Consider the following 26,254-nt stretch of genomic DNA (forward strand, 5'->3'; position numbering starts at 1 on the left):
TTGCTTTCCGATTCTCTTGTAGCCCATCCCAGCCTTGTGCAGATCAACAATCTTGTCCCTGATGTCCGTAGAAAGCTCTTTGGTCTTGCCCATGGTGGTGATGTTGGATGCTGGTTGTTTGGGTGTTGACAGGTGTCTTTTATACAGGTAACGAGGTGAGGCAGGTGTATTTGATGTAGATAATTTGTTGGGATTGGGGCTGTGTCTTAAAGAAAGACTAACTGGCTTGTAGGAGCCAGAATACTTGCTGTTTGGTAGGGGGTCAAATACTTGTTTTTCCTCATCAGATGGTTATCAATTTTAATAAATTCATATGATGTGATTTTCTGGAATTTTCTTTGGGATTCTGTCTTTCACTGTTAGAATGTACATATGATTAAAATTGTAGATTGTTGCATTCTTTGTAAGTGGGCAAACCTGCAAAATCAGCAAGGGGTCAAATACTTTTTTCCCCCACTGTAAATACATTAGTAAGGCAATATTATACTGAGCTCTGCATGTATATAAATTCATATTTAAAAGGAGAAAAAAAGTCTGTCTGTCTTTTGCAACTTAGATGTCAAATTAATTATTTGTTTTTATTTATTTTCAGAGGAGCAACAAATACCACTGTCCATTACAATGGATGCTGGGGTTAATTACAACAGATGAACAGGTAACTTTTTCTGGCTTATTTTAGGTTTCACTGTAACCATTTATGAACCTGCATTTCTATTGGCCCTAAAAATCTCGATATTTCATGTTTCTTCTGTCGTCTTTTATTCATAGTTTGTAGTTCACTTTCTCTCTCTCTTGCCTTTTTTCCTTTCTCAGTGTTGTCTAATTTGCTACGCTTATCTGACTCAATTCATTTTTCTGCCAGAAACACTCTGATTCATTGACTTGAATACACACCTTCATAAATGAAACCCTCACACAAACAGAATTCACTTCTCAGACTTGCTCTGGGCGTTCTCAAACATAAAGCTTTATGTAAGAGTCGTGTGCTTATAGACATGAGCGTGAGCCAGGACTAAATCTGACTAAATGTGTTCTTTGTATATCTGTAATGAGGACCTCTCTCTCTGGAGCGTCAGGATTATTGCAGGAAACAATGCAACAACCTGATCTCATGTCCCTGGTGGGAATTATAAGGTCTTTTGAACAGAAAGAGTTCACATACTGGATCAGAAGAGAAAATACATGGGAGGTCATAGAAAATCCATCAGCCAATAACATATAAAATAAATACAATACACAATAAATACACATTTTTCATTCAATAAGATATTTACAAGGAAATGGAAACATCCATTTTATAGTTATTCAGTCATTTGTTCAAGACAAAACTGTCGACAAATATGAATGAAATATGTTAACATCTTTGGCCGTCTAGCTAAATATTGCATCAAGTAAAAAGTCATTTTTTTGTTGCATATTCGATAGTTTTACTGCTTCAAATGACACAGTCTGAGAAGTCTTTGGTTTAACATCTGGCAGCTCATTGACCTTTTACCTGTGATGTTGGGTCACAACTAGTGATAATAATAATAATAATAATAATCTTTATTTGTAGAGCACTTTTCAAAAACAAGTTACAAAGTGCTTTAACGAGTGTATAGACAATAATACAAAAACAATACAAGATAAAAGCAAGAAAACATTGAAAAGACTAAAATACACGTTTAAGATAAATATAAAATTAGTAAAATAGAAAAAAAGTCAAATAAGATCGGGAAAGGCTCTCCTATAAAAGTATGTTTTAAGAAGGGACTTAAAAGAGTTCACTGACTCAGCCGACCTGATTTACTCGGGCAGGCTGTTCCAGAGCCTCGGGGCCCTGACAGCAAACGCTCTGTCCCCTTTAGTTTTCAGTCGAGACTCTGGAACATACAACAGACCTCTGCCCGAGGATCTCAAGGTATGTGCTGGTGTGTATGGGACTAAAAGGTCAGAAATATAACAAGGCGAGAGGCCATGAAGAGCTTTAAAAGTGATCAATAAAATTTTAAAGTCAGGTCTAAAACCTACTGGGAGCCAGTGTAATGAAGCTAAAATAGGGGTAATGTGGTCATATTTCTTTGTTCTGGTTAAAAGCCTGGCAGCTGAGTTCTGGACAGTCTGGAGTAGATCAGTAGATTTTTGTGTTAAACAAGTGAAAAGGCTGTTGCAATAATTCAGGCGTGATGAGATGAAGGCGTGTAAAATGGTCTCAGTGTCCTTAAAAGTTAACATAGATCGAATTTTTGCTATATTTCTAAGTTGATAAAAACATGATTGAACAAGCTTTGTGGTGTGCTGCTCGAAATTTAAATTATTATCAATCCAAACAGCAAGGTTTTTTGCAACAGGCTTAATGTGATTTACTAGGGAACCAGCAGATGGCAGTATCTGTTGTGCCATCTGGGACCCAATGACCAGGATTTCTGTTTTGAGTTCAGCTGGAGGAAATTATTTGACATCCATTTTTTAACTTCACAAAGGCAGTTGTTAAATGAACTCAGCATTCCAGGGTCTGTGGATCTGACGGGCAAGTATATTTGTGTGTCATCAGCATAAATATGAAAAGAAATACCATGTTTATGGATAATATGTCCAAGGGGAAGCAGATACAAGGGGAAAAAAATGGGTCCTAAGAACGACCCCTGAGGCACACCATATTTAACTGGACAGAATGAAGAGACCTATTCACAGGTAGGATGAAAACCATTTTAGGGCTGTACCAGAGATCCCCACCCAGTGCCTCAGTCTGTCTAACATGATGTTGTGGTCAATGGTGTCAAAAGCAGTGCTAAGGTCCGGGAGTACCAGAACTGAGCACATACCTTCATCAGCAGACATTAAAAGGTCATTGGTGACTTTCAGCAGGGCAGTCTCAGTGCTGAAACCAGATTGAAACTTATAATAATTTTAATATAATAATTTGTTGTTTTCCAGTACAGTGAGCAGCTGTTTGGACACAATTCTTTCCAAAATCTTTGCAATAAAAGGCAGTTTTGAAATTGGTCTAAAATTTTGTGGGAGGGAGGGATCTAAACCAGGTTTCTTTAAAAGTGGGTTCACGCAAGCCGTTTTAAAATAATCAGGGACACAACCAGTAGATAGGGAGCTGTTAAAAACAGAGATCAAATGGGGCCCAACAGAATCCATTACTTTCAGTAAAAACTTTGTAGGTATTACATCAAGTGGGCTGGAGGACACTCTCATTTGTGATACTGTTTTTAAAAGCTCGGACAAGTCGATGGGATAAAACTGGTTTAAACTTTCTTGTTGCTGGTGAGGAACCTCTGAGTAAGAGGCCGTGGGGGTAATAGAGGCTCTGATTGACACCACCTTATTGGTAAAATAAGATAAAAACAATTCACAGTCATCATTACTTCCAGCAGAGGCACAAGGAGGGGTTGGGTTTACCAGCTGATCCACAGTCTTAAACAGAAACCTGGGATTGTGTTAATGTGTAGTAATGAGTTCAGAAAAATAGTGTGTTCTCGCATCCTTAACCATGTTATTGTAGTTAATTAATAAATCCTTCAGACTGAGGTAATGGACTTGGAGATTGGATTTTTTCCATCTGCGCTCTGCTTTCCTGCATTCCCTTTTTAGGCTGCGAATGCTGTCATTTATCCAGGGTTGCTTACTCGCTTTAGACATAGGCCTAACCTTTAGAGGAGCAGTAATATTTAGTGACGACAAGCAGATATGATTGAAGTGATCGACCAGATTGTTGGTGTTGGAATCAGACAGGTGTTGGCTTTGGCTCTGAAAAAATGTGCAAAACCTTACAACATTACGCCTTTGCCTGGAGAGTTTCTAACCTTTGGTAGAGAGTGTGGGGTGAGGGGAGGCAGCAGGTGGACATCTTATCACTGTGTGCTGCAGCTCTGTGTGTTTCTCCACCAGTGTTTTTGACGGGGTGCCACACTAGCTGCTAGGTGAGCATTATGACGCGTGTTACAAAGTGACGCAGATAGGTTACAGAAGTAAAGGCTGTACTACAATCCAGCTGTTTTCAGGTAGTTCAGAGCAGTGTTTTCTTTGGAAGATGGGAACTCCCTTTGGGGTGGACTTTGGGCTTTTTCACTTTGTAAACCTGTTACATGCACAAAAAAGATTTATAACTATAAGAGGGAATAGCTAAAAAACATAATATGACCTTTTAAAACTCATTATTTATAAACCATTTATTGGTTGATTTTGTTCATTTATTTAAGGCTTCACCACTTTTTAAAACAAAATTCTACATCTTCCCAATGTTTAACTGCAGAAAAATGAGCAGAGCAGTCACTTTCATTATTCACTAAAAGCAAAGCTGCTACACTGATGTTCATGCTGTGAACATAGCTCCATCCTGAGAACTAAACGTTTGAATTTGTTGTGCTAAGAAATGTGTCTTCTCTTTCTTTCTACTGTCCCCGCACCCTCCCTTCTCTGGCTACACAGAGTGCAAGTTCCACTGCACCAATGGGAATTGTTTGCGTCTGGGCTCGCTGATCTGCAACCAGCTGAATAACTGTGGGGACAACAGTGATGAGGAGAACTGCCCCGTGGTCACCCAGCACCCTCCACCGGGCATCTTCAACTGTGAGTGCTGCAGGATGCTGCTCCACCTCTGTGCCTCCCTCTCTCCACCTCACACCATCAAACAACATCTTCAACCTGCTCCCTCACTCTCCTCTCTCTATCTTTTCTATTCTCTGAGCTGGTCTGTTTCTCCCTGAGGTCTCTTTGTCGATTCCCAGTGAGCAGATATGATGTGGATGCAGAGTTGCAGCAACCCGAGTGCTGCGCAGTCTTTTTTTGGGTGTGGCACTGCAAATCAAAATATTAAAGAAGCTACATTTTGATCATAAACCTTAATTGGGCATTAAACAAACAACACAATAACCATTATCTTTGCAACAGGGCCACATTTTATAGAATCACTAAGTGATTCAAATCACAGGAACATCTGAGACGTTCAATAATTGATCCAAATGTGTACTCACGTCAAAATACATACATAAAAACCCAATCAACACAGCTCATATAGTAAATAAACTACAATAAAACTCTTCACTAGGGGACAAATAGTCAAATTGATAAGGTGTTTTCAGCACTCATTAGATTTCCCAGTGAACAGCAGTGGTCACCAAACAGAAACACATCCATTTATGAAATTTTACAATTTTACACTGACAGAACGATCATGGGGCACTTGTTCTGCCATGGTGGACAGAAGAAATAAATAAATTAATAAACAAAACTGATAACATGAATCCGAACATTTATACGTGGCTGTTCAACAAACATGTGCAAACACCGAATGCACATCTGCTCTTTGTTGTGGAGTATATCCACAACAAAGCATTTCATCCTCCAACCTTTAACCACGACCACAATCTTTCCCTCACTCATTTTTAGTTGCCTAAGCCTAACCAAACCACAGAGGTGGGTAGATCCAAAAACACTCATATAATTGAAACCACTGACTAAGGACCTATGACTCATTGGTGCATTACATTATATACTATTATGTGACAGGTAGATTCAAAGCTAAGATGTGCACACTGGACTGTAGAAACAAAGCAAAACTTTGTCCATCACTGTAGACCCTTCTGATCAAAATTGTAGTTATATCAGTGAATATTTACAAAATTTACAATCTGCAGAATTACTGATGATCATTGCCGGCCCTAGCTATGTTACACCCTTTTCAATTGAAATGTGGTGATGTAATATAAAAGGTTTCTCTGATCATGAAGCCTAATGTTACTCTACAGTTCTGTGGTTTATCATGAAGTGTATGAACTCCCCCTCTAGACCGGAGTCTCTGTTAACATCGACAGACACTTGTCTCCTCTATGAAACATCTGTATCCTCACAGCACTGGGTAGGACCCCACATTGGCTCTTGAAACGGGCCCTCAGATGGCTTAATGATCGTGGTGACATGCTCAATAAGAGCCTTATACAGTAGTAGTATAATATCCAAGACCTTCTTCCTCAAAAGTTGTTCCACCTTTCCATTTCCGTGCAGTTTTTGTTTGAATCTCTGTGCTGCTTTCATAAGCATCAACACCCCCCTGCCGCCACCACCCTTCCACCAACCACCTCCTTCTACCTCCCGCTGAGCAGCACTGTCCAGGGATCGAGATGAGAGTGTTCCCTCGACTCGTCGCGATCAATGGGAACAGAGAGAGAGAGACACACACAGAAAAGGCGGTGAGAGAGAGAGGGTGAAGGACACCAATGGGCTCTGATGGCTGTCTGCCAGGCCACTTTGATGTGCTGCAGCGTTCTCTTTCAACAACTTTTAGGAGGAGAGGGAAAACTTTTTACAGCAGCACTTTCATCCTTGGATGTGTGTGTGTGTGTGTGTGTGTGTGTCTGGTTGGTTTCTTGCCTTCCCTTCCATCTTTTCCTCTCACCCCTCCCTCCCTCATTCAGTCCCTTACCCCGCGTCCCCTCTCAAACGCGCCAACCTTGTTGTTTTGTAAATTTATCCCACTTTTTTTCTTTTTGTGTCTACCTTTCTTTTCCTCCACGAGGCAACAACCTTTTTTTTCATTTAGAGAGGGACAGGTTGGGGTGGTGGGGGGGGGCTCTCATTTCCAATGGATAGAATCCTGAGCCGGGTACTTAAAATATTTAGCTGTCTAGAGCGAATGTTAATGTAAGTGTCTGCGGCCGGCGTTATGGGAAAGCTGTACAATGATTGTAATTTTCTGAGCCGGTGCACATTTTCTGGTGATGCCTGAGAGACCCTGGGGTAGGGGAGAAAGAGAGGGATGGGTGGAGGGAGAGGAGGAAACAGAGGAGAAGAAAAAGAAAGTGAGAGATTGCCAAAAACAGTGGCTGGGGATTGAAAAGAGTGCAGACAGACTCAGAGGAGAGGGGAGAAAAGGGGGAGTTGGAAGTGAGACAGAGGGCCAGACAGAGATATGGAGGTGACACAGAGAGAGAGAGAGAGAGAGAGAGGGGTTCGGGGTGTCGAGGTGGGGAGAAAGAGAGGAAGAGGGAAGGGAGAGCGACATAGAAAATGCTTCTGTGGTAATGGAGTTTGCCATCTTGTTGTAGCCGCTGGCTGTTGCCGTGGCAGTGGCAGACAGATGGATCATGAATACTGTCTAGACACACTGCAGCCCGACGCCCTGCATCTCACTCCCTGCACCTCCTCTCCCCCTCTCTCCTCTCCTCTCCCCGACTCTCGAGTCCTCTCTTATCCTCCCCCGTCTCTCAAGTTCCTCACAACTGCCAATAGGAGCTTAGCACAAGGGAGAGAAACCCAAAATTAACCTGAAGAGACTAACATTTTAAACACAGATAATACAGATAACATATGAAACTCAACATGCCACTGATGATATTCTGTTTTGAGAAACAGATCTCACAAGGAATTAAATAGCATCTGTCTGACGAGCCACAGGTCTGAGTGATATTTTCGCTGTCTCCACTTGTTAGCATTAGACCTTTTTTACATTAAAGCACGAAAAGCACAAGTGTAACTAATGGCATTAATATTATCTTCATTCCATTTCGGTTTACCAGAAAACGATTTCAGTGCCATAATACTGGCTTCCATAAATGCAATTCAACTGGTGTTAATTTCACCTGCCTCTTTTAAATGTAGGGAAAAAAAGGGAATTTATTAAAAACAAAACCAACCTTTGCTCAGTTCAGTACACTCAGGGGTTTTCCTTCTATAGCCTTACCTGGTCTGGTATGATATGTAGCTTATGGCTGATGGTAGATAATGCCTTACCTCACAAGCATGTACGTTATGAATAGTACTAACAAACCTTTATACCTGTGCCTACCTTGTAGCAGCCCCAACAAATCAGCTGCTGACTTGAATTGTTTTTTAATGGAAATGCTGCTGCTGAACACCATATGGCTCAGAAGCACTATAGTGCACTTAGCACACAGCACTCTTGATGGTCAGTGAACTCTTCCTGCTTCATGTTGGTTTACATGTCAGCTAACAGTGAACACAACAGCTGTGCGTCAGGTGGCAAAGCACCAAGAGAGTTGCGAGTATGTTCGCTGTAGCCAGTGAAGAACATTTGAGGAAGAATTCGTGCTTTTGTCGTTTCACTTTAACCAGGTTCGTCTTGGCTCTCTTACCTTGTTAGTCTCCGCTGAAGTGTGAGGAGGGGACAGGGAAGGAGACCAGAGGATGGTTTGGATCGATGGTCAACTCTAGCTTAGCCATTGATCCCAGTCCAGTGTGAACGGCACTTCAATAGCATCTAGCAAGCCTTCACGCTCGCTGATTGATTCCGTTTGTGCTGAAGAGTCATAACTGTGAAGGCTCATTATTGACTACTCCTCTATTCCAGACTGTCTGAGTGCCTCAGACAGGGCTGTTGGGTAGCACTTCAAAATGTTTTTCCTGATGCAATAAAGTCGCTTTGTTTCTTGAAACACACTAGTTCTGAGAAAGAATCTAAGAAATATCTGCTGCGTTGGTAGTAAAGAACGTGGTGGTAGGAGGGAAGGTTGTCCCTACTTCCTTTTTCCCTTCTGGGCTTTAGTTGAGATTTTAATGAATTTAGCTTTTTTGTTAATCTGTATATGAATTCAGTCCGTCAGCAACTGCACATTATTTAAATGATCATGGTAAGGTGTGTGCTTTTGTCTAGTTAACATTTACAAATCAGTTTTACAAAGAAAAAGAAACAATCAAGAAGAAAAAGCATGTTAACTTCAACAGTTGAAGTAACATTATATAACTAAGACAAAAAATCTTCCTGTTTAAACCTAAAGCCATAAAAACACACCCATAGTCACTTCAGCACACTCAGAGTTTTGTCTCTACAGTACTTGGTCTGATATGACCAGTAGCTTATGCTGGCTAATGGTGCATAATGTTAAAACTTGGGTTATCAAACTTAATATACGGTAATTATATTGCTGTGTAACTGACATTATTGAGTCAGTTTGCTGACATAATGTAATTGAAATACTGTGATCTTACAATGCATCTTAGCATTTCACAGATGAACATCTCAGTGGTTTTATCACAAAAGGTAAAACAAGTTAACAATACAGGTTTGTTTTTTCCTTTTTGTGGTCCTGTTCCACTCAGGCCAGTTTACCTAATGATGGCTTTACTTTTGTAAAGTTAGTGTGAGAAGCTCTACATGAAATTGATTTATTATTATCATACAATTATTACTTTAAAGTGCATTGATGGATTTTTTTTCCAATTTGAGGGCAGCAGAACAAGCTGAAAAAAACACTGACATACATGTTACGTCCCAAGGTCTAGGGGTGTCCTGGACGCAACATAAAAGTGTAGCTTCCCACTCTTCCTATTCCCAAACAAGGCCAGAACACAGGAAATACAATTTAGCAGTTTTATTGGCTTCACAGATGAGCAGTTCCCAAAACAATCTAATAAACCTAAACTTTCCTAAACCAAAAACAGAAAGTAAATAAAAGACAAAGCTCTAAACCAGGCTTCTAATCTCAAAAACAGGAGAAAAAAGGGTGCAAACAAAAAGGGCTTCTCACTCTTACACACTGCTATACAACAAAGAAATATCCGTATATTATAACAAAAATGGCTAAAGCCAACAAAAAAAAGGTTGTCAACAACAATCAGAATTACGAAGCTAAGCTACACAGATTCATTTGCAAGGTCTCCTCTAAGCACAGCAGTTTTCTACTCACAACTAACAAACATAACACACAGTACACAGGCTCAGGTTGGGAATGGCAGAGAGAGGAGTTCCTGTCAGTGGGGCTTAAGATGGCTGCTGTCATCCAGGTGACCAATCAGGAGACTCCAATCAGCTCTGCAGGACCAATCCAGTGTGCCCACCTGTTCTCCATTACCTGCATTACCTGACATTGCAGGGGGAGATAAAAACAAACAAAATATAACATACAGTATAACCAGCTTATAGAGTTGTTATGGTGAACTTGTGGCTCTAGCTGCTAAATGCTCCACTATGCCAGTCGCTAACTTTGTCTGTTTGTTGCTGGGCATGTAGTGTACATTGGGTTTATCTAAGCTTTTTCATATTTATATTTTAAAAATAGATACTTAAAACGAACTTCATCAGAGTGGAGTTTGTGGGTCCTAAAATCAAAACAATGAGCTGAAAGAGGCTCAAATGCTCTGAAGCGAGGAGAGGAACTAAAGTCAGATAATAATTCTCTATGGGTGACCCCTTTCACATTACACATGGTCTTATGACCCGGGACTGGACGATTTCACCTAAAATCAAAATCGTGATTAATTGAACATTTCACTTCGATTGAACAATTATTTTGATTTTGAATGTTCTTTTTTTTTGTTTTTTTTTAACTCAAATTTCACTGGTTTGTACTGTAAATATGCTCAATTAAAACTGGGTTTATTTATTCACAGATTCCACAAATTTCACATCTAAATGTTAATTAATAAGGTAATATTGACGTGCACATTACAGAGACATGGTTCCCCTATATTCTGGGCATCGACGCTGCAGAATTATGGCCGCAGCTACTAAACTTCCACTCAATTATTTAATATCAATGCAGAACAAATGATTTTCACCCGCACACTGTGTGAGCACGGTAAATCACGCTTTGCTAGCCTTCTGTCTTCATTCTACAAAGGACATCTATGTTACAGGTGCAGAGTTAGGTCTTTTAACTGCAGTGCAATGTGTTTGGGTAGCGAGTGATTGGACAAGTGAATGCGGGAGAGCAAGCGTCAGAAAGTGACGCTTAAAGCGAGCGAGTAATAAGTTGTCAGTCTGGCAGTAAATATACAGGTCACAGTAGGTCACAGTGTGTACGTTAACAAAAGTCTGTCTGTTGTTTCCACAAAAGCTGCACGGTGAAAGCGGTCAAAGTCCTTAGCGCTCGCTAACATCCCCTGTGCTTCAGACTCACACACAATATTAACAGGATGAAATAACCAAAATACCCGACGTGGGGAAATTACGTCGGTTAGAGGCTCTGAATTTTGGTTTTAATTACTGTTCAGTTAATTGTCCAGCCCTAATATGACCCATTGCTCATATAGAAATATTGACCAGTGCAGCTTTAAAGGGAAATTATCCTGTAATGCACTGTTCAGCAAAAATAGGAATTTTTGTTATAAGCAAAAGGTTCAAAGTTCTAAATAAAATAAAATAAAACAGGTACAGCTAAACAGTGGAGAAAATAAAATGCTCAGTCAATGAGTATGGCATTTTTTCCCTCTGCCACCCTTTTGGCATGAGAGATTGCCGGCTCACATACCTTACGGTATCAAACTCCCAAATGACCTCTGCTAACATCATGAAACCCCAGTGTAGTTACCTCATCAGTAAAGTGCTGCTCCCTGTCAAAAGCTCTGGCTACCATTTCTTGTATTTTCATTGAACAGTGAGCATTTATTGGTGTCTAAAGATTATCTTTATTCTGAAGTCCAAATCAAACTTGATGAAAAGAGATCAGTGCAAAGCAATATTTCAAAATCACAGTTTGAACCATCCAAAACGTCCTTGTTTTTATATATTGTTTCTGTTAAGTGCTTTTGTCTGGCTTTGTGAAATGGGCACCAGATTAGATTCATTTGTTTTATGTTTTTCAAGAGCTGGACTGATGTTATCCTTTGTACAGCTGACATGTCCAGACACCCACGTTAATTTAATGTTTCAACCTCGAGCGGGTTCAGCCATATGCAGTGATTGAAGCTCAAACTATTTATCAGCCCCCATTATTAGATCCAGCCCAGTGGCCGTTCCTGTCTCAGTGTTGGCTATTGCAGAACCGTATCTTGATTTCTGCTTTCACCCAGAATCTGAAAATCTTTTTCATCCGTTTTCTATGCTTTTTCCTAACCAGATGCTCTCCAACTGTCTCTGTCTCTGCATCCTCCTCCATCCTCCCTGCTTTTCATCACTTAGCTTAATCTCATGGTTGAACAAGCCTCCGGTCAGCTGTCTTCTCTCTTCCTCTCTCTTTTTTCTATCTTTCCTTTCCTCCTTCTTTTCCCAACCTTATCTTTTCCTCCTTATTTTTCTTTTCAATCGTGTTTGACCCTAAAGCCCATGTTGGGTGACTTGCTGTGTAATTATGGTGTCAACATTGAGTCTCACTCTGTGCAGCTGTTGTCATTGCCAGGACTTGATCTCCACTGCGATTCAGAGGTCAATTAGGCAGTAAATGAATGTGGCTGCAGGATGCTGCTAATTGAATAGTGCCGCTGGGTTTAGTCACTGATGGTGGTGGGATGGATGATGCGTTGATCATCGCTGTGGTTAAACAGTTGTAACCTCCTGATCACATGCATGCCTGGGAAATATTTGTCTGTGTGTATTTGTCTACCTGTACGTGTGATTTCAGCTAAACATTTTCAGTCACTCTTGTGACTTGTTTATGTATTTAAATTAAATTTTCTGAACAATTCTAGTCACAAAACATAAAGCTAAATATACATGGTCTTGAGCCATCTTCAGTGTGCAGATTTTGGAAATATGGCATGGAATAATTGTCTTAGATATTTTGGTACTGCCTCTGACCAAAATTCAGGTATGGCCAAAGAAATGTAGTATAAGAATCAAGCGGGAAGCTTCCGGTCTGACACATGAATCCGATGCGGAAGTCCCTTAAACCTGCATTCTATCGAACGGCCAGCAGGGGGCGACTCGTGTGGTTGCAAAAAGAAGTCCGGTTCTATTAGAAATAATGGTAAAATAAGGCTACTTCTCACCTGATTTATTACCTCAGTAAACACTTTCCTGATGAGTTTATGGTCTCAGTCGCTAGTTTCAAGTCTTCTTCAATACAACATGATATTCATTTAGTAAATTATGGTCCCATTTAGAGGAAAATAGTCCACAAAGCAGAGTATGCTTCAGGGCGGGATTATCTATGATTTACAAGTCGTTACCATGGCGACCTGTCAATCAGTCTATGATAAGAATTGTACATGCACACAGTACAAGTGATTTAAAACGTGTAAACCCAATGGTGGTGAGCGTGATAAACTAATAATAATTAAAAAAATTTAACAATTGAAATCTGCTGTGAAACATCATATTATTGTGAAAATATGAATTGCACAAACCAATGTCAAGTATAGGACATATGCAGCTAGATGTGCAAAACTTAAACTGGCAGAGGGGTGGTGATAAACTGATGGAATCAACTGAAATAAGATCTTTATTATTATTGAAGCATTCAATTTTAATTATTTTAATTTGTTAGGTTTAGCTTTGGGATTAGAGTAGTAGAAGAAAAAAGATAATTTGGAAAACAATAATGGTAATAAAGAGGGAGGTTAATAAATGGGTCAATAAATATGTCATGTGACAACTATTCAAAATACTCCTTACGAAATACAATATTTAACCCATCTCTATTTTGTCCAACAGCAAATTCTATAAGCCTTATTTTTTAAAGTCAATATATAAAAAAATGAAATGTCTTTCATCTCTTTGTACATATGGATAACCAAAACTAAATCACTTAGAAGATTTCCATTTATTTTTGACCAAAGTAATCAAATGTACAAGTCTAGTTCCTCTTTTTACTCTCTAAAGTTTAAAGTGGTCAACTTTAAGACTTTTTATTGTGAAACCCTGTGAACACCACGTGATTATAATGGCGCTGTTTGCAAAGTGGAGGAAGAGAGAGAAAATAGTGAGGGACAAAGAAGGAAGTGTCCAAATTATAGGATTATGTCAAGCTAAAGAAAAGAACAACTCTTGTAATGTTACCGTCCGTCCACCGTAAAATGAAACTTGTGCACGAGCCTTTAGTATAACTTGCTGTCTGGTTGTTGGTCTGATGTTTGCTGTATGACTCGGTTAGAGGCTCGGTTTCGATTACTGTTCAGTTAATTGTCCAGCCCTAATATGACCCATTGCTCATATAGAAATATTGACTAGTACAGCTTTATAGTGAAATTATTCTATTTCTAAAGGACGAATAAATATCTATCACCTATAAACGTGCACAGCTGATCCCGCCGCCAAGTGAAGAGAGAGAGAGGTATTTTCGACCGCTGTAAGTAACGTTATTGCCATTATTGTGTCACAGTCTAAGATGCAAAGAACATTGTCGTCCGTTATAAACTTTGCGCGACCAGCAAAACAACTTGGACTGCGAACAATTCTACATTTATACTTAGGCTAATGAAACTCAGAAAGAAACTCCAGCCGCTGCTGCCAGTGATGCTTGGACTGCTTGGGAGAGAGTGCCGTTATATCACCCAGTAGTAAGTAGAGTAGCTAATATTACTTTTTTGAGGAGTAGCCTATATGCTAAGCAACTAGTAACAACTATATTATTTCTGAGTAACTTGCCCACTTGAGTTGACAATAAGGATCGGATAAATTGGGTATGTTTTGATTATTGCTTGTTATAGGCTATGTCTAATGTTTACTTTGACTCTGTTGATCAATCATATAGCCTATATAGGATACACTTTGCTGTATGAATGGTTGCTTTTTAAGTCTTTATGTCCTTATGTTTAAGGTGTCATGCCGTTTCATACGGCTTTGATCCGGGGGGTCGCTCTGCGCTCCTCATCAACAGACAGGCAAACAAGCGCTCCGCGAGGTAACCTTGGCAACGGCTTCTGTGTAATTGGCACGATCCCGTGAAACTGTCGCGGTCGTTCTCGTCTCACGCACACGCCCCTGCCCCCAGAGTTGAAATGTCAAACTTTTTCCTACAGTTTATCAATAGACAGAGACTGATCAGCTGTTTGATCTGAGTTTCCTGAATAATATAACTTCTTTAACAGGCGACAACCTTTGTTGCTGTCTCTTATTCATTAAAAATAATCTGTTAACTTTTACTGAACTAATTTGAAAGTTAGTAGTTATATTATTTAGTTATAGACTCAATTATTTCATGCTGCATCTGCAAATTTAGGTGTTTGGTAAAAAAATTATACAAAATAGGGGTTCGGGTTTGCGATGGTGCAGCGGATTAGACACTTGCAACACATCCACTGCAACACATCCACCAAATAAGTTATTGTCATGGGTCCTGCTTTACCACCCATGTTATAATAGAGCCAACGCCAGTTTAATCAGGGTGTGGGGGGTCTCCTGCTTTTTTGCCCTTTGCCAATCACATGCCTGATAGAAGCTTTAAATACTAAAATCATCGTTAGCTGCAGCCCTAAGCTATATTCACATATGTTTAACCAGCTAATATCATCTGCTAACCACACCAACAGCTAATACAAACCAGCTAACAACATGTTACGCTAACTAGCATTAACCCACCTAACTTTAACAGCTGACACTATTAGATAACAGCATGCTAGCCAATAATAGCCAGCAAACAACATGTTGTAACTAGCATGTTGTCAATGCCGGACGTATGTGCATAGACCAAATATGCTCATATGACCCTTTCTGGTTTATGATGTCCGAATTTTTTATTGCAAATCATCTGAGTTGAGTTTTACCAACGGTAACTTAAAACTGGGGTAGGCAGCATCAGCACTAGCACTAGTTTGTATCCGACTGAAAAAATCCCACCCCTCCTTTCAGGCCTCCATCCAAAGCCACTCCCCAGGACAGGTGTTCATGCACAGTGAGTGCACAGGCCTAGTGTACACGGGTAGGTAGGTAGACAGGCAGGTAGGCCAACCAATAAGATAAAATAAGATATACCTCTAATAAACTCCCCTAGAGGAAATTCAAGTTGGCACAGCAGCACATTTATAGATAATGCCTGTCAACATTGGGTTTTGAAAATAAGGGAAATGATAAGAAAAATTTTTAGGCTGTCATTCTTCTTCTTCTTGTTGATTTATTGACGGACCCGTTGACTTGCTGTCACTGTTACAGCTAATCTTCTCCATACTGCCACCTGCTTGACCTGAGGGGAACATAGCAAATATTTAAATTATGCCCAGCAAGGTTTTTCTTTTTTAGAAAGGTTAAAAGTACTGGATATTTACAGGAAAATATTTAAACAGGAGGACAACAGGATAGAACGGTAAAATACAGGAGAATCCCAGGAAAACGGGAGGGTATGAATCAGATATAGTCAAAGATATGGTGAAGAAGAGAGTTTGTCAGTTGGGTGTCTGATGTGGAGTCTGATGGCAATACCACAAAATAGCCTCCAAGGTGTTTCGAGGCTCAGGGTTGGTTGAGTTTGTGGCTGAAGGTGCTCCTGAGCTGCTTCAGCTCAGCATTGAGAGGATGAGAGCGGTTGTCCATAATGGCTTTCAGCTTCCCTCTCTATCCTCCTCTCTATATTGTCCTGTTCCATCTCCACTACCGAGCTGGCTTTCCTCACCAGCTTGCCCAGTTTGTTGGTGCCACCAGTCCCCAGCACACCACAGAATAGAAGATGACACAGGCCACTACAGACTGGCAGAACATCTGTAGCAGCCTGGGGAACAGATTGAACAGCCTGCTCTGTCCTTTCCTGTAGAGGGCCTTTCTATCTGTTTTCTGTCGAGTCCAGTTCGTTGTTGAGTTGCACCCCAGGAACTTGTAGGTGTCCACCATCTCTATCCTCTCTTCCCTTATTACGACATGGATGTGGGGCCTCTTGCTGTGTCAGAAGTCCACCACCAGCTCCGTGTTTTTTCCTGTGTTGAGCTGGTGGTGGTTACTGTCGCACCAGCCAAGGAAGCCCTTGATTAATTCTCTATACCCCTCCTCCCTGTCATCTGTGATAGACCCGAAGATGGAGGAGTCATCTGAGAAATTCTGGAGTTGGCTCGTTCCCGAGTTGAAGCAAAAGGTGTGGCAGAAACAATGACAGTACAGGTCTTTGGGGTGTGCCAGTGTTAATCATTTCATTCATTGGTTATTACTTATTACAGTCCTGCGACAGCCACAAGAATCAGATTTGTTTTATGTCAGAGCGTTTGATTTATTGATCGCTGTCGGCATGTAAAGAGAAAACAAAGGTAACAAGAATGTTTCTGAAATAAATTGCCCACCCCAGCTTTAACACCAAACAAAAAGGGCGGGCCCTCGCTGTGTGCGTGTTCTCAAAGTTAGAAATTGAATGCCGGGTGTTATGACATAAATCAAGGTCCAAACTGTCTCCTTCTGTTTGGCTGACTGACCTGATTTTGACTCACATGCATAACATTTGCATCTCATTATCAAAAGGAAAATAAAAGTTAATGAGTTATTGCAGAAAATGTAACATAATTCTCCACACCTTAGTTGTGATTTTTCACTTTAGTTTTCTCATCTTTTAATTTGAACTGTTGCCATATACGGTGATTGATGCCAGATATTAATACACTGTTTTTCATTTTTATGCTTGAAAATGACAATGGAAACAGCTCATTTCAGAACAAATCACATCATGTTATAAGTCATTGTTTTACACATGTTTTGGCGAGAGGTTTAGTTACAAATGTTATCTGGCAGGTCCAGTCACCTCACTTCTCCATGGTAACTCATGATTAATTAGGTCTGCATATCATTAGCATGAATGCACTGTAGGACTGCACGTGTCACCCTCATTTTGTGAGGTCACAATTTACTAAAAGAAAACAGTTTTGTGTGTGTGTGTGTGTGTGTGTGTGTGTGTGTGTATGTGAGAGAGAGAGAGAGAGATGGTTGGGATTTCCAGCTCATTGAGATTCAGATTAGTGAAGTTGTCCAGTTGTTGTCCTCAGGCTGTGTGTGGAGCAGCCTGGCTTCCATGTGGTTAAAGGATTTACTCTGAGCAGACACAACATGAGAAACACTAGGTAAAGCACTGGATAAACAAGTTCATCTGGGCCTCCTTCTCCCTTTCACTTCTTATTCGCGTTCTGCTTTGTGAAGTTGCTGCTTTTATCTGCATTTTTGCTGTCTTTCAGTCTCTCTCTCTTTGTCTCTCACCCTCTCTTCCTAAACCCGGCGGCAGTCTTTGAAGCCGGTTTAATGGTTTTTCAGCCAGTGCTCTGGGTCAGAGATGAGTGGCGCCTGGCTGTAAGTCTGCCGGGCCAATTAAATCTGACAGCAGCTGCAGATGCTTAAGACCGCGACTGCCATTGCCCTCCTCACACCAACGGCGACAACTTGAACTCCTGCCCTTCCATATGGTCAACTCCAAAGGCAACCGGCCTGTTGAGTCAGAAAAGGGTGATCTGGCAGAGGTGGCTGAAGTGATTGTTGAAAATACTTTTTGGATATTCATGAGGGTTTAACATACGAGATGTGTTTGCTTTATTTTATTTTGTGAGAGCCTGGTCAATGTTTGGGGGTGTTGGAGTGTCTAGGGGAGTGCCCTCGAAAATATCTCCAAAATGATGCACATCTCCAAAATACACCTAAGAAAAAAGATAATCTTATGTTGCTTGAATGTCATTGATTATTGAGGTTTTGAGAGCATTTCACAAGTGCCATTGAATTTTTGTCAATAGATGTGATCTCTAAAGACTGCATTAAAGGGGAACTCCACCGATTTTGCACACGATGATTAGTTTACTTGAGGACTACTACCAATGTTCCTATTTAAGCAAGTCCTGCCACTCTGCAGCCATCTTGGTAACGCCTCCAGACAGTGATTTCGGACTAACAAGATCAGGCATCTATCTAAATCAATGGGGAGAGAGCCATAGCTGCATTTTAAATGGTCACTTGAACCATTGCAAAAGTGACTATGCCCTAAAATAAGGTTTAAAACACGTTTTTCCCTCTGGTTACACATCTACAAGGTTTCACAACACCAAATTCCTTAACGACTCCATCCAGAGTGCCGATGACATGACGCCATGAGCTCATCCCACCGGAGCGTTTGACTGAATGCTGTGTTAATTTATGTTATGGATACAGTCAGCATAAACCATATACGTTTATTAACACATATTCCAAGTTCTGCATATCAAATTTGGCGCCTTTTCACGCAGTATTTTGCAGCGGCCTGGTCAACGCGCCTGTTCCTCATTGCCACTTTTGGAACTGTTGAAAAACTTAACAGTGCACTTACATCATTGGAAACAAACCATTTTCTTAATATGTTTCCCAGCTCAGCTTTTAAAAAGCATTCGATGAGCTTTCTTGCAGGAGGAGTGGGATGTGTGAATACAAACAGCATGTTTGATATTATAGGCTTTCCCCATAGAATTCTATTCAGGGTTCTTTAAGTGGCGTGTCTCTTTCTTAAATCGTCTCTGGTGCTACACATCCTGGGAAAACACTTGTATACTCTTCTCTATGGCTCAAAAGGAAGCTTTCTGAAGTCTGATAAAGTAACCCTGTCATTAGGGTTATCTTGGTTCGGGCTTGAGATTTGAAACAAACACAAGACGCTGCTATGCATTATGATAATTATAGGATAAAGTGGTTTTGGAACTAGAGCCATACTAGGGACAAAAAAAATTTCTGATGCTTTATTACTGACAATTGTTTTCTCCCGAACTTGAAAAACAAACATGAAAGTGCAATATTTCTTTTATTTGTTGAATTTTATCATCAGAACTTGGGTCAGGGAACTTGTGTGTCAGCAAATAGAATAAATGAAATCAATCCCAAAATACGCCTTTTCGCTACACTTGTCTATAATTAATGTATATAATATGTAATATATTGTCCCTCATAATGTCACGCTTTTGACGCTCTGAATACAAACATGAATAATGGCTGGCAAACAATGAACTCTGTGAGGTTTTTCATGTCTCGTCACCCCATAAATCTTCAACAGATTGGAGCTGGGTGGTTGTGGGGGTTGTTTTTTTCCCCCGTCTTACATGTGAAGCATCATGTGGTGGTACTTGCTGATTGGATGACATCTTCTGTGGCTGTAGCCTCTCTGGAGCCACGGTTCTTCTCTTTTTGTTCATGTGCATGGTCTGGGTTTTGAGAATATTTTTTTGTTTTGTTTAATGTGGCTGTGTGGGTGTCGTGGAAAGTGAAAATAAAAATCCGAAAAAAAAGAAAAACACATTTGAGTCGCAGGTGAAGCTGAAATTGTTACCCATGAAATGAAGGATCAAGTCACTCTTTTGGAAGAACTCTGCCTCATAACCTCTCAGTCCTCTTTCCACCGCAGGCTTGCTGTAGTGCTGATTGAGTTTTTTTGCTTCCAGGGTTGGGAATTCAAAGATTCTTTTCAGATATTGAAAGAAAGAACAGTCTCCAGAGGCAGCTGCTGCAGTCTGTATCTGGTATGTGTGTCTACTTCAGTGAGAAAACACTCTTCTCCAGTGTTTTCCTTTCAGCATAGTTTACATTCCTGCGTAGATGTAGGATGTAGGATTTCATCCCCACCTCGCATTGTAAGAAAACAAAATGTGGTGTGATGTTACTGTCCGGCCGGCCCCTCCTGAGTCATTAGTATGCATAACAGGCACACTCCGGTGAACAGGTCGAGGTTGGAGGTCAAGGGTGAGTGGAGCTAATGCTTTCATGCTCTTGATTCAGCTCCTCTCGGGTGTAATACCCGCCTGTCAATTTGTTTGAGCTGCGGATTTACATAATGAATTTATATTAGCCAATGTTCTCCACACACTCCCTCCTTCACTCCCCTCTCTCTCTTCAGTTCCTCTCTCTCTCTCTTAGTGTTGCAATTACTCCCCTTGCTCGCTCCTTCTCTCTCTCCACTTCCCCTCGTTCTCGCCACCTCCCCTCTCCACTCCCCTCATCCTCCTCTCATCAAGTTTACCAAGTGCCCAGAGAGCAGAGTGTTTAAATGCAAACGAGCCTCATTTCCAAACTGACGCCACAGCCCAAGTATGCCTCGCATACAACAGCCCGAGCCCCGCTGAGAGGCTCTGACAAGAGATGGATGGATGGGGATGATGGAATGAGAGAGAGAGAGAGAGTGACTGATGGAAACGGAGAGAGGAGCGGGGATTCTTGGAAGTAATGTGCGAGCGTAAAATAGGACGTAGAGCAGCAGGGCGGCGGAGCTCGTAGGTGTCGGGTGCTACTGACATTCTCGCCAGAAAATAGGTGATGGCCAAGCCACTGTCTTGTTAGTCATAACATTCCTTTCACCACACGGTGTATTTTTAATTTATGCATCAGCATGTGGCCAAGTTCACAACAAGTGTGCTATTTTCTGTTTTTACTAATAAACACAAAAAACAGCATGGAGACTGTTATCTTTGTTTCTGAGTAGACTTGGATGATTCTGTGTATTTGACTCAGTTGGATGTATTTATATTTATTTTGTAAATTCTGAAATTACAGAATCTTGCCATGGACGGGTTAAAAACATTGAGTGAGGTGGACGTAGCGGTACTTAAAGAGTCATATCACTGCTTCCCTTTTTAACAGAGTACTTTTAAATTCTCTTAGTAGTTCCTATTGATTCTACGTTGCTGTTTTTTTCAATAAGTTTTAAAGTGAAAATTTTAAAAATTCACCTTTGTCATTCCAGTAGCTCAGGGGTTTACTACTAAAGCCTTACTTGGTCTAATCTTACATTAGCAGACATTTGATGAGTCCAATTGCTGACTCTTTTTTTATCATTCTACATTACATCTGCACATTTAACATCTGTAATCGTCACTCATGTTTAGCAAAAGTTCCAAAGGCTCACTTTTATGGGGCCACTGTAGCAGTACAATTTACAAATGTGGGTGTAGAGTTGTGTAACTATAATTCATGTGACAGAATTCTAAACTGTGCACTTATACCTTCATGATTCCATTGTAAATAGTCTGAACACAGATTTGGATCTTATTTTACACATTTACAAATCTGATTGAGATACAGTTACACAACTCTCCACTCTGCCACAATGATGGCCCAATACACTTTAAGAGACTATCGAGGAAACTCCAAACTCCTCTCGGGTGATTCACAATAAGACCCTAAAATGAGGGCACTTTAAAAGTTAAATGAGGAAAGAGATCTGAGGCTGTTTTTGTAGTGTTGAGAAACCCATCTCAGCACAAAGTCCATTTAGCAGGTGTTCGGAATCTTTCAATCATATCACATGATCTTCATTCGCAGATTTGCCCAGCTGTTGTGGAATTGTAGATGTTCAAATTCCCATTGTTTTGCAGCATTTAAAGGACTTCTTGTCGATGTTGGCATAAAAGGTGCGTTTCAAAGGTCATTCTTGACCTCAGAAAACTGTCTCATCTCTGTTTAGTAGAACATGGAAGAGATCAAGCATACTGTGTCTTTAAAGTGTGCAGAACGTCCTATTTCCATTGACAAATAAAGTTTTCACTATTCTGAGAAGATTATTAAAATATCGTTTTGGATTTATGAGTCACATTTAGAATTGATGGTCGATAAATGGATCCACAAAGTCATTAGGATTCATCTTTTAGGACCTTGATTGTCTTAAAAAAAAGTTCAGGCAATCCATCCGATAGTTTGATGGAGTTTAATTGAGAAATGACTGTCTGGACCAAAGTGTGCAGATCATCATCATCCCTAAGACCACGCTGCTGGGTGAAAATATAGTAACATATATTCAGAAAAACAGGGGAATAAAGACGAAGAAAATAAGGTCCGCTTTTCTTTGCACCCCGGCAACTATTTGAGAATTTACTTAAGTGCGGTGGTCCAAGCGCACCTTCTTCTTACGACCACTCTGCTAGGGAGATGTGTGGCCATTCACCTCCTGCTATCAACACACACACACACACACCTGACAACGACAGGAGCCTTACATCACTGTTCATAACAGAGAGCTGCTGTAAAACCTCCCTGGAGGCCCTGTGTGTGTGTGTCACAGTGAGTGTGTAGGCCTTGTACTGTACTGTAGTTAGCTGCTTGTCTTTCCCCTTCCTCCCCCTCCTCCTTCTTTTTCTTTCAGTTCTTAAGACTGTATGCTAGGTAATGATGAGTGGCCCCCTCCTCTCCTCATACTTAGTTTGATAGACTTGTCTATCCTCCTCCTCCTCCTGCTCCCTCAGTCTATTTGGACCCAGTGTGTGTGCTGGGTAATGGTGCAGCTGGGCCATTAAAAGCGGGGGGCTATTTGACAGCGCCCCACGCCTTTCATTCCCTACACCCCCTCCCTCCCACACACACGCACACATATGCACGTACGCACACACACACACACACAAACACACAGGGCCTGAAAGGACCCAAATGAAGCCCCACAGGAGTAAATGGAGCCGTCGCCCTAACACTGAGCATTTCTCTCTAGATGAGGATTGTGCATTTGTTTTGAAAAAGGAGAGAGGGCGGGAGGGTGAGGAGAAAGGGAGAGAGCTGAAGTTAGGTCTCTCTCTCTCTCTCTCTCTCTCTGGTAAACCACCGACTGTCTTTCTCCTCTCTCTCAGCTGCCCTCCCACTCCGTCTTTCGGAGGTTGTGTATGTACGTGTTTGAAGTCTGTCCATTTGTCTTAGGGGATTGTGTGGAGCTTGTATTGACTATTGAGCATGTATGTGTGTGTGTGTGTGTGTGTGTGTGCGTGTTGCTGTAGAGAGGGAACTGAAGGTGTTAAAGGCTTGATGTGAATAGCCTTCATCTGTCAGACACGGAGGTCGGCAGGGCGATACTGAAAGTCCTGGGTGGTCCAGCGTTTTCATTTAAAACACCTGCCATTCATACACACATTGGTCTACTGTAAGAGATTGGGTGGGCGGTTGGGTTTGTACATGCACACACACATAAAGCTGTGTATGTGTGGTTCAGGTTTAACTCTGCATTCAAGGTTACAGGTAAAGAGATACTTTTCCTGGTCCTCAAAGCGTGAAGAAGCGTTTCTTAAAGATGGCTTAGACCCAATCTGCAGTCAGACTTAGATATTTAGACTTTTAGATCAGACTAAAATGTAATCTACACTGAGGACACTGGGTTATTGTGACAGCTGGAAATGTGATATAGATAAGAAAACAAATGGCTAACCTATTAAAAATAATGGTTTTTTTCCCCACTTTCTATGTTAAAAAGGACATGCAAGTGTTTATCTTTAGCTACTGAAATTATTTTATATACACTATAGACTCTACATTCATGTTTCCTAAACTTAGGGTCGGGACCCAAAATGGGTTGCAGGCCCATTTTTATTAGGTCGCCAATTGAGGTAGAGTAAAATTCTTAACAATGTATGTAAATAAGTGAATTTGCGTTCTTCTTTGCTATACTTGTCTGTTCAGCTATGGTTCAGCTCAGATGCTCTTCTCCCTAACCCGATCTTCTGTCCACATTCATACAGCATTTTTATGTCTGTAGTCTTTGATCCGTTGCTGTTGATCCTATGATGTCTGAACTAAAATACAAGGACGGGTTTATAGTTGCTTCAATGAGTAATATGTGGGGATGTGCTTAGTAATAAGAGTTTTAAAATGAATAAATTGGACAGCTATATTCAAACCAAACATTCTCTTTATTATGGAAAGTACAAACATTTTTTTTTTCTTTGCTTAGAATCCTTCAAGATGTGTTGATTCAATTCGTCACAACATACTTGTGTGAATCTGGCTTTCCCCCTCTAACATACCTAAAAAACCAACAGGTACAGGTAATACATTGGTAGTAGTAGCCTACGCAGCGCACCTGCGTGGAGCAGCACTGAAAAACAAATGTAAAACTGATAAAGCTGTAACCTCCCACCCCGTCGGACCCTCAATGCTAATCGTCCAAAGCATAGTCGGAGTGGCTATCGGGAGTAACGTTATTAACCCGGTTGGCCGGTCGCTCTGTGGCCACTTGAACAGCCCCGTTCCTGAAAAACAAGAGCGAGATGCGCCGCCAGCAGCTGAATCGGTAAGACAGAAGACAACAGGGAACATTCAAGGAGTGTGTGGATTTGGCTAACGTTAGCTGGCTGTTTAGTTATTGAAACACATTCAACTTTTCATAAAGCCGATGCTCTAGTCAATGTCACTTTTTTGTGAACAGATCGATCACAGCCTGGATTTAAAAAAAAGTTTGATGCGCTGCAACAAACTTTATAAATGTTGAACTCAATGTTCTGCATAAACGGTTATGATTATTGACGAGTTAGCCTGCCCAAAATCAAGGTTGAAGACTATCATGTAGCCTAGAGCATTTTTCTTGCACAAAGGTAATGAATAAAAAACAATTCCAAACTGAAACAGCTGTAATTTGAATTAATATTATACTAGTGGTAAGTTATATACTAACTTATATGAAATTATATTGAATATAGTAACATAATGAATATATTAATATCAAACTTACAGTTTACTATGAAATTAACAATATACTTTTAATTTTTATGTTATAATATTGTACTAATACAGTCATTTAGACTAGTTCCTCCTCCAGGTTGTGCCTGTGCTACAACACTACTTACGTTATTCATCACTCAGTTTATTCTCTTCATCTTTGTTCCCTCCTGGCCTGTTTGAATTTTGTTGTATTGATCAAGTGGACGGTGAAAGTTCTCACACATATCATTGCAGGCAAGCTCACATTATCTAGTTTAAACCAACTAAAACACAAAATTACACTGTGTTTCACATGATTTGCTGTAATGTTCCGTACATAAACTGTACTGTAAATGTAAAACAGTTGCTTTTCGCAGGAAATCTGACCAGTCCTTCTCTTAGAAAACAGTTGGCCCATACAAGCTGTTATAGGCAACTGAGAAAGTTGGTGAATGCCTTAATTTTTAGGTGGTGTTACAACCTGGTGACATATAGGCAATAAATATGTCATAAATATATTTAAATACCTTTTACAAACTCAAAAATGTCCCTCTTTAAGGTGTGTGGCTGATTTAATCGGTTACAGCTCAAAGTGGCGCAGCAGTCTTAAAATATGTTGAAAAAGTCTTGAAAAGGTCTAAAAAAGGTTTTGAATTTTACTTGATACTTTTCCTGTTAAATAACCTGTTATAAACTATAGCTCAGAAAGATGCGCGTGGAAATGTTCGTATGCACGGGCAAGAAATTAAACTCACGCATTCGAGCAAGAAACATCTGTGGGACCAGTCCGGACAGGATGTGAGGGCACTCCTCTCCTCATGCATCATTTCAAAACAAGACAGTGACGTTTAATTACAACTCTGGACAAATGCAAGATGGGAAGCAGTGGATTCACATTGACTATTAAAATGCTGATTAGCTGGTGAGGCTGGGCAATATGGGTGCACATTTCAGTCCTTTTATAAATAGTATTTTATATTTGAATGTGCCTGATGGAGCTGATAACATTAATATATAGAAAATATCTATAATTTACATGGGCTGTGCTTTAGTTTGTCAGTAGAGTAGATGCTGGGTCATCAGCCAGTACAGGCACAGTTAATCCACATCCGGCCTCAGCCAGTACGAGCACAGCCAGAGAAGTAGAGCCGGCATCAGATACAAGCTGCTCAGACCCTAATGGACCAGTTGCTGCTCCACCAAATGACCCAGCAGATTGGCCCCAGTCTTATCAGACTTCATGAGGTCTGAGATAGTGTGCAGAAGTCCATTCAAACCGGCACTGGATTTTTCTAGAAG

The 26,254-nt window shown here is 40.6% G+C and overlaps 1 protein-coding gene across 1 annotated transcript in view; it reads left to right on the plus strand.

The window, feature by feature from the left end:
* LOC123967682 (low-density lipoprotein receptor class A domain-containing protein 4-like) overlaps positions 1-26,254 on the plus strand; it is a 232,369-nt gene that overhangs the window by 113,947 nt on the left and 92,168 nt on the right. The window contains exon 3 of the mRNA XM_046043853.1: positions 4,420-4,560. Coding sequence (XP_045899809.1) covers positions 4,420-4,560 — 141 coding nt within the window. The remainder of the gene's footprint in view (positions 1-4,419; positions 4,561-26,254) is intronic.

Source organism: Micropterus dolomieu, linkage group LG03, assembly GCF_021292245.1.
Source record: "Micropterus dolomieu isolate WLL.071019.BEF.003 ecotype Adirondacks linkage group LG03, ASM2129224v1, whole genome shotgun sequence".
Classification (NCBI taxonomy): domain Eukaryota; kingdom Metazoa; phylum Chordata; class Actinopteri; order Centrarchiformes; family Centrarchidae; genus Micropterus; species Micropterus dolomieu.